The sequence below is a fragment of the Myotis daubentonii genome, chromosome 20, assembly GCF_963259705.1.
Source record: "Myotis daubentonii chromosome 20, mMyoDau2.1, whole genome shotgun sequence".
Lineage (NCBI taxonomy): Eukaryota > Metazoa > Chordata > Mammalia > Chiroptera > Vespertilionidae > Myotis > Myotis daubentonii.
The window spans coordinates 5,551,503-5,564,590 of NC_081859.1; the positions used below are offsets into that span (position 1 = coordinate 5,551,503).

The 13,088-nt window shown below is 47.4% G+C and overlaps 1 protein-coding gene across 1 annotated transcript; it reads right to left on the reverse strand.

Annotated features, from left to right (window-relative positions):
- Window positions 1-210: 210 nt before the first annotated feature.
- On the reverse strand, window positions 211-8,264 carry LOC132222511 (histone H3.3A). Its single transcript, XM_059677553.1, has 4 exons — window positions 8,114-8,264; window positions 6,298-6,448; window positions 4,904-5,057; window positions 211-858 (listed from the first exon to the last, which is right to left on the reverse strand). Exons 2-4 carry the CDS (start codon window positions 6,423-6,425, stop codon window positions 730-732), a joined length of 411 nt encoding a protein of 136 aa, XP_059533536.1. The 5' UTR covers window positions 6,426-6,448; window positions 8,114-8,264; the 3' UTR covers window positions 211-729.
- Between the last annotated feature and the right edge of the window lie 4,824 nt (window positions 8,265-13,088).

Below are 13,088 nucleotides of genomic sequence, written 5' to 3' on the forward strand. Positions count from 1 at the left end.
GTTTGAAAGTTACTAGGTTTAGAATACAACATATCCAAAGAGTTAAGATCTGGTTTTGGCAAAAAGATTCACTATACAAGGATTATACTTTCCCTCTCAACATTTGTTTCAGATGTAAGGTAACAAAACACTTGATGCTAAATTTATTTTGAATATGAACATTTCAAGTGAATTATAAGGGTAAGGTTGATAATAAAGACCAAAAGCAAGTATAGTTTAATGTATTTTAATAGCAAACTTACAGGAACAGCACAGAAGACAGACAACATTAAAAACATGTACTTGCATGTAGGACAACTAAGTTAGAAAAGTATAGTGAATGGATGGAATCTACTGTATGATAAAAATGCTACAAACACCATTTAGTTGCCATCAATAAGAAATTTACTTGTTTTAAAAAAATCCAAATGCTGGCATTGTCCAGAAAAATTTAACAGGTTTATTTATATTGTTATAAAGTTGAACTGCTGAAACTTGTTCACTGAAACATTTGACTTGCATTAATGCTTTATGTCCCCGCATTTATATTAAAAAAATTCACACACAAATGAAAATGGAAAAACAGCCAAATACCTGATTTGTCCCCTATTTTCAACTTGCAATCATATACTTAGGTACCTTTTGACCCCATGGAAAAAAAAAACAAAAAACCTAACGTTCAGAACTACCAATAACAGGAAGAAGAGAAAAATTTTTAAAAGAATGAAATGTTTCCATCATAGTGGATTCTTAAGCACGTTCTCCACGTATGCGGCGTGCTAGCTGGATGTCTTTTGGCATAATTGTTACACGTTTGGCATGGATAGCACACAGGTTGGTGTCTTCAAACAGGCCAACCAGATAGGCCTCACTTGCCTCCTACAACAGGAATAAAAAAAATAAATATTAATGGTATTCCCAACTGTTAAAAAAAAAAGTTACAATGATGGGGTTACTGAACCCTTTATAAAAACGTACTTCAGAAACGTTAACTATTTTACCAGATGCTTACATTTAAAAACCTAGGGGATAAAGCTAAAAGGCAGCTTATAAGTGGAATCTCATAACCAATCCAAATACTCCTTCCCCGCTCAGTGTCTCACTCTGAATCCCACTCACACTCCCGGATAGGTTTGGCCTTTGCCTGGCCCAATAACGCAGCACAGCCGACAAATGGTGTTCATCTTATGGTCCTCCCTAGCCTACCCTCCTTTTACACCTCAGATTGCATCACAAGAGACTGCAGGTTCCAGAACACACACGCTGCCCTATTTTGCCTAGCAGATGTGCACCCCGCCCCTATCAAGCACACCTCCCTCTATACACCCCAGTATACAGTGGCACTAATACTGGTCCATTAGGCTTTCCCATCACACTGGAAGAGTCTTACGGCATCTTCTTACCCCTACTATCACTGCTAGTTGTGGGAATCGCTCGCTGACACTTGGTACACAAAGAGGGAAAGGGGAGCTTCTACTGTCACTCAACTGGAAATGTCAGTGCATCTTACAGCTGTCTGAAAAGGTGGCTCAATGGATAGAGCGTCGGTCTGCAGACTGAAGGGTTCCGGGTTTGATTCCAGGCAAGGGCACATGCCCAGGTGGTAGGCTTAATCCCCAGTAGGGGATGTACAGGAGGCAGCAGATCAATGATTCTCTCTCCTCACTGATGTTTCTATTTCTCTCTCCCTCTCCCTTCCTCTCTGAAATCAATAAAAACATATTTAAAACAAAACAAACCCAGAAATACTTGAGCAGTTCAAGCCCCATATTACATAAGACACACAGATGGGAAGTCAGGTTTGCCTTTTACAAACATTTTGACTATGCAATAAAACCACGAAGATTCTGCTTTTAAAAGCATTAACACAGCAACACTAATTCAAATGGTTCATATTTTCATCTTATGAAAAATATTTATTCACCTTTATACCCTTCATCTAATCTCTTCATCTATAAAAACTTGTTTCACCCGAATTTCCTATCCCTACCTGTCGTTCTGCAGCATTTGTTACCATAAGCCGGGTCTTACTGGCCTACTCTGTAAGGCGACCTTAAGACCGTCACATGAAGGAGAACGCACGCACTCCTCTTGCCCTGGCTTCCAGGTGCAGGTAACCTTGAAGCGCGTCCATCCTTGGCACCCATGAGTCGTATACCAGCCAACTTTTAAGGCCTTCAGTTACTTAATAGAGATTTCATTTTATACTCCTAATGCCTTGCTCTTAAGTAGATGTTTAATAAACATTTGCTGGTTGCGTTTTTATATTTAACCCTAACTTAAATTTGCATCTTTCCTATACAATGGGTCCCTCATATCAAACTCATCCCAAAGAATATATCAACAGCAAAATTCTTTAATATTCAGGGATTCATTCTTGAGATATTCTAGAAATGGTTAAAAAAGTTTGGAAAATACAGCATACTGTAGCCTACTCTTGGGAGATTTGAAGTTTAATGTTGTTTTACCCACCTTATCTCAGCATTATGCATATCTAGAATGCTTTTGCAAGAAAAAAAGAAAAAGAAAAAAAGAAAAAGCAGTAGTATGAGCTGATATATGGCCAATAGGTCTGTGACTCGGAGACCATTTACGTAACACTCCCCTGTACCACTCAGATGCGCCATACGGCAGCCAGGGCTCTCAGTCCTGTCTTAGAACCTGGTTATCAGTTTTACAGGATTGGGTCTGGTCAACTCTAGAAGATTCAATATTCACAGGGGATTCGACTACAACCCATATATTTCCAATTCTATAAACAATGTCCCACTCTCCTAAACATTAAGGCTTGATAAGAATGAGACTACTGTGTTAATTTGTAGCCCAAGGAACGCAATTTTGAAATAACAAAAAATACCTTACAACTTGAAGGAAACAATGCCTGACTCTTCCACCATTCAACAAACCTTTGTCCGTTTTTAACATAAAAATACCTTAGTTCAAACTCTCAGATATTAAAGGCGAAGGCTAAGTTTTAAGTTAGTCAATTCTTGATTATATCTATGGCAAACCTAGACTAACTTTTCTACCACCCTCACTAAACTACCCTCCCACCCTCATTTAGTTGTATTAGAAAAGTTGTAAATTGTGTTATATTTCTGAAGCCAAAACCAAAGAAACCTTTGTAATTCATTGCTTTCTTTTATTACTCTACTTTTATTAGCCAATTCCCCATCTCTATATCTTTAAGAGAACTGAAGTGCATATATAAAGAAAACACAACACAAAAAACTTAACTGAAGTGCATATATAAAATAAGAAAACGAAAAACTTGTAATAAAGATTACTCTTTCCAATAAAAATAAGAATGATCTAATACTAGAATTTTATGGGCAGCAGAGGTGAACATTTGCTCAAAACCAATACAACTATACTTAACAGCAACAATAAAAGTTTACACATGAATTTTAAAAAGACAATAGTCTTTTTATCCAGATTGTTTAGTAATTTCAATTTACAAGGCTGTATACTGACATTTAAACTCAGTAACAATGGAAGTTTACACATGGAATTTAAAGACAATAGTCGCTTACTCGACTGTTTAGCAATCTCAAATTATAAGGCTCTGTATCACTGACAAACTCAAAATGTTGGATTTTCAAGTATAATTTATATTCTCAAAAAGCATAGTCCTGTTAACTCTAACTAGAAAACAAAATTAGCAGCTTTGAACCGATGCTAAGATTCTTAGTAATATTTCTGTCATTTCTGTGTTAAGATAGTGGGGAAATTGTGATTTGCAATGGCAATAATAAATGAAACAGGACCTGAAGATGATCTGTGATGAAACCAGAAAATAAAGTTTTAAGTAACAACACTGGGAGGTTTTAGTAGTTTGAAATTTCAATTCATTGACAATTTAATGGCTGCCTACACCTGGAATTCACCAAATGAGCCTGGAATTCACCAATCACATGAAGTTCAGACTAACCATAGAAACAGCTCAACCAATTACATTTCAGTATAGAATCCACCTATCAAATCCTTCTCACTTATAAAGCAAAAGCTTGCCACAGCAACAGCAGCCTTGAAAATCACCCAATGGAGGGCATGTAGATTCTAGGCCCTTCCCAAAGAGCCTGTAACTCCGATCTGTGGTGGTACCCAGCAGTCTGCATTTTTAATCACCTCCAACCCCATGCTCTAAGGGAAGAGGTGGCTTTATGGTGTTCTGAGACACCCGATCTAAAGAATACCGAACACACAATAGAAAACAGGGTTACTTAAGCGACGTTAACTATTCCCATGTACCTAATCAAATTATCTCACTTGTGGGCATTTCAAGTTTAATCTCAGCATAAACCACAAATATTTCAAATACATAACCACCCCTAAAATAGCATTTCTCAAAGTTCTGACACCTTGGACCCAAGATTAAATTTCACACGCTTCCCGTTTAAGGTGAAATCCCTAATCCCCTCCAGCAAAGGACAAGTCTTCCAATCCTTGTTCCTTGACAAGCCGGCGTCTTTAAGCGCTCCGTTTCTCCCCACTGCCAACCCTAAACCACCGCTCCGTCCTGCTGCTTAGTGCCAGCCTAGCCAGCATGCTCTCTCCACCTGCACCTGCCTCTTCAGTGCCAGCAAGACATTTATTCTAACATTCCTTTTCCATCAGCACCTTGAAACTACCTGCCAGTGCAGACCACGTCTTACTGTCCGACAGCATCCGTAAGCCAAACCCAACGGTGCCTTCCCCCTTAAACGTTGCTTTTAGTGCAATGTTAAATATTTTTAATGGTATAATGGAATGCACACTAGGGTTTGGAGTCAAATGGGTTCAAATTACATTTTGTGTGTATGACCTAGAGCAACTTAACCTTTCTGACACCTCAGCAAAGAAAAAAGGCTTGTGATGATTTAATAATCATTTGTTCATGGTACCCAGCAGCCCCAGCTCTTGGAGCCTTTCCTGCCCCTTTTACCTGCAAAGCACCAATGGCCGCGCTCTGGAAGCGCAGGTCTGTTTTGAAGTCCTGAGCAATTTCTCGCACCAGACGCTGGAAGGGAAGCTTGCGAATGAGAAGCTCAGTGGACTTCTGATAACGTCTAATTTCACGAAGTGCCACAGTACCAGGCCTTAAGGGAAAAAAAAATATTTTTTAACTTAAATAAATGGTTATCAAATACATAAAAAACATAAAATAGTAAGTAGCCTTAAAGAAATGCAGTCTTTCCCCCTTTCCAAAAAACAAACCACCCAATTTTCCTCAACTTCTGTATTAAATTTCACTTATCAATTTATAACCCGAATATTCAAAAGTCTGTTAAGAGTAACAGAATATCTTTAAAGCAAAAAGCATATTAGAATCCTGGCAGGGAGTTCATCAAAACGCCAGGTATTTTATTCATCTTTAACATACACATCACTAACTGTTATAATGACAGCTTAGGAGGGTAGTAGGGCCACTAATAAAGAAGCCAAAATTGTCCAGACTCTTCAGATTCTTCTCCATCTGGCAGCTCTCCTTCCCTTCCCACCTGCACCCTCTATTCCTCTATCAGACCCATAAGCTTCATTCCCTAAGACCCTTGTGGCATCTGACTTTGATTTCCAAGAATACCTTCACTTTGCCACTGTCCCTCCCCTATAATTCCTGATTGTGCAGCTATCTATGGGAGGTGTTTTGTGGTTTTTTTTTTTTTTTTTTGAAAATAAGTATCCCTCATAAGAAACCACCTCAGTTCTGACTTATTCCTTCCACTGCATGAGCTTTTATTTTTTGCAGAGGCTACCTCAGTACAGGCACCTTCTGCCCTCTAATGGCAGATGCCTTTAACAACACTGCTCCGGGTAGCTCAAAACCAAAGGCCTGAATAGGAGAAATAAGCAAATTCAAGTAAATGAGGGATGAGAAACCGACTAAACAAGGACGCTGATCTTGATTATTATTTTTGCCAAAAGCAAGGTATTCTCAAAATGTGTCTTTAATTACCATCTTGCTATTTTAAAAATATGTATTACTAACAGCAGCTAAATAAGTCGTTAGCCCGTGTAACTTTATTAGTGATGTAATAGGCCTCCTTTGGGTTATGGGTACGATTGTGGCTTAAAAATTAAACACGGTCCCAATAAACCTAACGCTGAATTTTGTGTAAATTTTAAGTATTAGCAAATACTAAAAAAAAAAAAAAGAAAGAAAGAAAGAAAAACGGTTTCTCTAAAGCAAAAGTTTGATTATACCTCTGTTGATTAGATTATGTGGATACTGCGCTTCGGGGCTGTCCTATTTCTTTTTTCTTTTTTGACGCGGCAAAATAATGTGCCCCCCCTCTTCCTCCCGCCCGGCCAGGCTTCCTGGTCCCCGTTCTCCCGTACCTGTAGCGATGCGGCTTCTTCACCCCTCCGGTGGAGGGCGCACTCTTCCGAGCGGCTTTGGTCGCCAGCTGCTTCCGAGGCGCTTTGCCCCCGGTCGACTTGCGGGCGGTCTGCTTGGTACGAGCCATGGCGCAGGGACCTCGTCACTTACCTGCCGGCGCCGGGAAACCAAGTCACCACATGCCCCAGACACGCCAGCTTCCCTGCCACGACCCACCGCGCCCCCCCGCCCGCCCACACCAGAGAAAAAAAAAAATATCTGGAAATACGCTCAGCGTTAAAAAAAAAAAAAAAAATGTCGGTAATGTTATATAATTCGAAAAGGTGCAGGATGACACGTTCACCCACCCCAACACGACCGACTTCCCCAAACAGACGGCGGGGAACTACACCACCGTGACCATCACCCACCCACCCTCTCCAAAAACGCCCGAACCCGAGCGACAGATCCCTTTAATTACAGCAGGAATTAGAAAAGCCTGGAAACACACTCGATCCACAAACCAGAGGAAGGCCGGGTCAGATTACACCAAAAAAAAAAAAAAAAAAAAAAAAAAGGGCTTTAAGCCCCCCCTCCCTCGCGCCGCGACCCCCCCGCCCCCCGGCGTCTGGCAGTTGATAAATCGCTGTAAATATCGGAGCGCGTTCCCGCTTCAGCATCTCCAGTTAAAATGGCAAAAACGGAAAAAAACACAAAAAACGGGAGAGGAACAGCTGCCAGCCGCCGCCAGCGAGCCTTCTGCAAAGCACCGTCCCCGAGTCCAACCAAGGCTTCGCGATGAAAAGGAGGAGAAAAAAAAAAAAAGGCAAAAAAAAAAATAAAGCAAGCGCCCGCACCCCGGCCGCAGGGAACGCGCCGGCGCCCGGCCCACCCCGCGCCCCGCGTAAACTTTTGGTCTCGCCCCCGCCGGCCCCGGCTCGGGGGGTCCCCGGCCCTCCGCGCGCGCCCCGCGCCCCCGCACAACAAACGCGGCCGCGGACACCACCACGAGATGGGAAACAATCGCAAAAAAAAAAAAAAAAACACGCCTCCAGCTCCCTTCCTCGGAGACAAAAAAACACACACAAAACACACAAAAAAACACCCAAACGCTCAAAAATACCCCCGAGCCCCTGCCACGTGCCGCCCTCCAAAAATGCAAAAGTTTTTTTTTTGTTTTTTTGCATTTCAGATGCATCAAGTTTCCGCTTCTCCAAAAAAAAAAGGGTAAAAAAAAAAAAAAAAGGTCCCTCTTCAAAAGAATTTTCCCCCTTTTCTGAAATGGGGAAGAGAGAAACAGGGAGGTAAAAAAAAAAAATTAAAAAATTAAAAAAAAAAAAAAACATGGTCGGTGACCAGAGAGGAGAGAGACAAGATGGTGAAGCTTAGCAACTGCGGGGAGGCAGCGAGGCAGCGAGTCCCCCCCCGGCGGCCCAGCGGCGGCGGTTCCCACCCTCTTCCCGCTCGGAAACGGGGCGCCGCGGCCCGGGGCCGGTCGCCGAGGGGCCCGCGCGGGGCCTGGGGACGGTCCGGGGTCCCGGTGAGGGCCGGCGGGCGGGATTTCACCGAAGAAAGGGGAGCCCGGGGCGCGGGGAGGCGGCGGAGGGAAGGCTCGGCGCCGCGGCGGTGGCGGCTGTTGGGGCCGCGGCGGCGAGCGACGGGGGAGCCGAGGGAACTCGCTCCTCGCCTCCATTTCTGGGCCAAAAAGTTTGCGGGCCGAACCGGAGCGGCTAGGGGGGTGGGGGTCCCTTCCCCGCGCCGCCGGGTCCCGGCCCGGGGGGGCTGACGGCCGGCGGGGCTCGGTCCCGGGGCCGCGGGGCCGCCGGGGCAACTTACCCCCCTTCTCCTTCGGCTGGAGCTCGGCGAGCTGGAGGCGGCGCAGGCGTTGGAGAGCGACGGCGGCGGCGGCGAACACAATTGAAAGATGGCTGACACCGAGGTGATCCCCCCCCGACACACGCCGCCCCGCCCCCCGCGCCGCGCGCCAGCCAATCACACACAATGGAGGGAAGGCTCGGCCCCGCCCCTCGCCCCCGCTCGCGCCCCGCCCCCGCCCTGCCCCCCGCGCGCTCGTTCGCCGGCGCGCGCTCGCCCCTCCCCCCGCCCCGCCCCGCCCCCCGCCCGCGCGCCGGCGCCGTCGCTCCCTCCCCCGCGGCCGCCGCGCTGTGTGTACAAACACAAAAGCCGTGCGGAGGGGCGCCGGCTCCCGCCGCGATGGCCGCCGCGCCCCCGCGCTGTCCCCCGCGCCCCGGGCCCCGCACTCGCACCGGGCTCCGTGCGCGCACGTCATCGAGATCGCGAAGCCCCGGTTTGGGGCGCCGAGAGGGAGGGAGAAAGGGAGGGAGGAGGAGGGGGGTGGCCGGAGGAGGCTCGGCGGGTGAACGCCCGGTCTGCGGGCGTCTGGGGCCACGGCGGGAGGAGGCGGGGCGCCCCCGCTCCCGCGCGGGCCCCGGCGCGCGCCCCCGAGGCGCCGGGACGGCGTGGGGAGCGGGTGGAGGACGCGGCCGCCGGGTCGCCGCGCCCCGGGGGGCAGCTTGCAATCGGGGGTCTGCGGTCCCGCGCCCACGTTCGGGCCGGGCTGCTCGGGCGGCTGGCGGGGCGCACGGCCCTCTCTGCCGGCTGTCGCTCCGGGCCAGGTGCGGCCGGTCCGCCCGCGGACAACTTTACCCGCTCAGACACTGAGCCCCGGGCCGAAGCGCTCCCCCCCCCCCCGGGGGCGGCCAGCCCCTCGCAGGTGGCGTCTCCCAGGCCAAAGGAGTCGGGCTCGCCGTCTTGCCGGGCCGGCGCCTGATGCAAGATGGCTGTGGTCCGTCAGCCTCTGCAACAATGTGGCCCGCTCCCTGCACCGGGGCCTGCCTGCCCGTCCCGCAGCCGGTCTTCCCGGCCGGTTGGGCCCTCGCCCCGTGTCAGTCGTGCTGGGTGGCGATGCCCCATCGGGGTATAATACGATGTCAGCGTCTCCTGCATAGTTTCGAGGCGGCAGGAAGCAAGAACGTTTTAGGGATTATTACATGTTCCAGTTCTCAGTAGCACGGGGAACAGACTTTGCACAGCTCAAGTCATCCCCGTTATCAGTTCATGGGCCTGGAAGATGTGGACCCTCCGCAGATGGTGTTGACAACTGTGTGCGAAGGCTTTCAGTACAAGTGTCATGCAGACAACCCATAGGAGAGCGAAGGAGTTGCATTTCAGGGATGAAGGGCACTGTTTGTCATCTGGAGATCTTAGAAAGCATCCGAGTCGTCCACGTTATCCTGACACGGACATATGGAAATGAGGGAGGGGATAGATCTGTGCAAGGTCACTCAAGTGAGAAACAGTCCCAGGAGAAACAAACAATCCAAAAAGAAAAAAATCCAGGCCTCCTGTTTCATTATTATTGCATGAAAGTTAAGTGTCCCTGGTCGCTGTGCGGAGCGCACGCAGTCTGCTAGCTTATCCGGACAGCACATGTGCAAAAAAGCCCAGACAGCTGCCAGCTACGCGTTGCCATAATTCAGACCGAGAAGTGTTTTTTGGTTTTGCTCTTTTTTTGTTTGTTTGTCCCCTCCAGAAAACCAAAATATTTGTTGGGTTTATCCAGAAAGGCTGTTCGACATCAATTAAATTCCTCATGTCTTCAAGAAATGTTAAACTGTTAAACGGCCCTAACCGGTTTGGCTCAGTGGATAGAGCGTCAGCCTGCAGACTCAAGGGTCCAGGGTTCGATTCCGGTCAAGGGCATGTACCTTGGTTGCAGGCACATCCTCAGTAGGGAGTGTGCAGGAGGCAGCTGATCCATGTTTCTAACTCTCTATCCTTCTCCCCTCCTCTCTGTAAAAAATTTAAACAACATGGGTGATGTTCTCTTTATATGCTAGATTTTTCTATAGCTCCTATTTTTTTTTTTTTTGGCTTAAAAATATTTCTAAAGAAGGGAGAGACTATTTGAGGTGAAACAGAACTTGGACGAGGGGCTAGGAGTCCCAGGAAGAGCATGTACCTGGGTTGCAAGTTTGATCCTCTGCCCGCATGGGGGAAGCAACCAGTCCATGTGTCTCTCTCACATCAATGTTTCTCTCCCTCTCCTCTCCCCATCCCTCCTTACCACTCTCTCTAAAAAAAAAAAATCAATGGAAAAAATATCCTCGGGCGAGGATTAACAATAACAAAAAATATCCTGAGGCTTTGGATTCCAGTCCTCTCTCCAAAACAGTCCCTCCTTCAGTCTTGCCCGGTAAATGGTGTTATGATTTATTCACCTGCTCAAACCGAAAAACACAGGCATTATCCTTAAGCTTCCCTTTCTCCCACCCCCATCGTCCTATTGGTCCTACCTCTGAAAGGGTCTCAGAAGGATCTATTCCTCTCCCACCTCTCCCAAGTCCCCCAGTCACTTCCTGTGTGACCTCTCTCCACCCCTGCACACCTGTATTCCTCTCTCTCCGCAGCCTGCAGAGATGAGGGTTATAGAATGTAAATCAGATGGTCACACCCTTGCTGACATCCCTGCATTTGCAGGACCTACCACCATGCCTGCCCTCGCTCATGACACTTGAATATACTGACCCCCTGCTTTTGGCAGGGCTCACCTTCTAATCTAAAGCAACATTTTCCCATGTCTTTTTACTCTCAGGAAAATGATCTGGCCCCCTGTTGTCTGTGTCCATTGGTTAGGCCAGGGGTCCTCAAACTATGGCCCGCGGGCCACATGCGGCCCGCCGAAAACATTTATCCGGCCCGCCGGGTGTTTTTGCTGCCACTGCCTGTTGCTTAGCCGCTGACTAGTTTTTTTTTAAAACTATAGTCCGGCCCTCCAACGGTCTGAGGGACAGTGAACTGGCCCCCTGTTTAAAAAGTTTGAGGACCCCTGGGTTAGGCCTATATGCTTGCCTATAAGTCCTTTGGTTGATCTCTAAAATGGTGTATTTATTTTGGTAAATGCTGGGAAAACTATACACTAGTATGTATCTATACATTGGATGGTGGTTTTTATGGGTGAGACATTTTTCCTCCTAGTTTTCAAAATTTTAATAATATGGTTATATTATTTTTATAGTGAAAATTTTAAAATAAAAGCTCTTAAAAGTACAATTACAATCACATGACATTATGATGAGAATCTTCCCACCTAAAACACCAGGACACATGGCCTGGCTTATGGTCTGGCCATAAGTCACAGGGTTTTTGAAACTGTAATTATTCCCCCAGATCTAGGACTCAAACATATACATAAACTGGCCATTGATGGCTATAAGGCAGACATGAGTAGGACCACTCAGCTGTATTTTTAAAAAATATATTTTATTGATTTTTTACAGAGAGGAAGGGAGAGGGATAGAGAGTTAGAAACATCGATGAGAGAGAAGCATCGATCAGCTGCCTCCTGCACACCCCCTACTGGGGATGTGCCTGCAACCCAGGTACATGCCCTATGACCGGAATTGAACCTGGGACCCTTCAGTCCGCAGGTTCTGGATGCTCTATCCAGTGAGCCAAACCAGCTAGGGCCACTCAGCTGTATTTGAGGCAACCCCCTCCGGACACGATGTTGTAGGTGACTCAAGGCCACCCACAGTGCCATAGTCCCAGGGCAGTACACACTGTCAGAGGACCAAATAAAATCGATACCTTGCTGTGGCTAAAACAATGCGTCTTTTCAGCAATGGTCCCCACCCAGGACACTTCTGTGTTCGTAGCATCATCATCCCATACAAAGGAAGCCCCATCAGTCCCAACTGAGGTAAGTTTCTCCTCTGCTGGCACATTCTAGAAAAGGAGACTTCCTCCCCGTCCTGCATTGAGTTGAACATCCAAGGTGGTGCCTGGACAGTAAGCCAGATGTCATTGTTGTTCTCTCTCTCTCTCTCTCTCTCTCTCTCTCTCTCTCTCTCTCTCTCTCTCCACCCCTGCCCCTAGTACATAAACTCCAAATTAAGTCTTAATAAAAAGTTATTGCTGAATGCCCTAAAGATTCGTTCATTCAGTCATTTGTTCACTTGCTAAAGGGTAATGAAAACAGGCCCAGTTTATTACATCCTGGTATTGACGAGCACAGAAAAACATCCCTCTCCTTCCAGTTTATAGGCTCGATCAGAGTTCACAGGAGTTGCTGGGGAAGGTGGGGGTCTGTGGACTTCGGACCTGCTGATCAGTGTGAGGGGGCCACACGTTCCTCGGGGAGTTGGGCTCGGGGGGGGCGGGGGGGGCGTCCTTGGGGAATTGCTAGCAAAAGTGGTCCTCATGGGCGTGCCCCCAGGGAGGCCTTGGGAGGCTGGTGCCTCTTGGTGTGCTGAGATGAGGTGGACATTTAGAAGGAGGTTTAGGAAGAGGAAGGAGACACTGAGGGCAAAGGTCACTACTGGACAAGTCTGTCTCTTGAGTGAGGGGCAGTAAGACTGGCTTTTTCTTTCGGAATCCACCGCTGGAGTGTGGCCTACCTTTTGATTCGGCTAACACGAGAGTGTTCATGGCCACCTGCCTAGGAAGCTTCCTAGATTTCTATTTATTTTTAAATATATTTGTATTGATTTCAGAGAGGCAGGGAGAGGGAGAGAGTGATAGAAACATCAATGATGTGACAGAGTCATCGATTGGCTGCCTCCTGCACGCCCTACACTGAGTATCGAGCCCACAACCTGGGCGTGTGCCCTGACCAGGAATTGAACCGTGATCTCCTGGTTTATAGGTCGATGCTCAACCACTGAGCCACGCTGGCCGGGCCCTAGACCAGCCGTAGGCAAACTACGGCCCGCAGGCCGGATCCGGCCCGTTTGAAATGAATAAAACTAAAAATAAAAAAAGACCGTACCCTTTTATGTAATGACTAGGG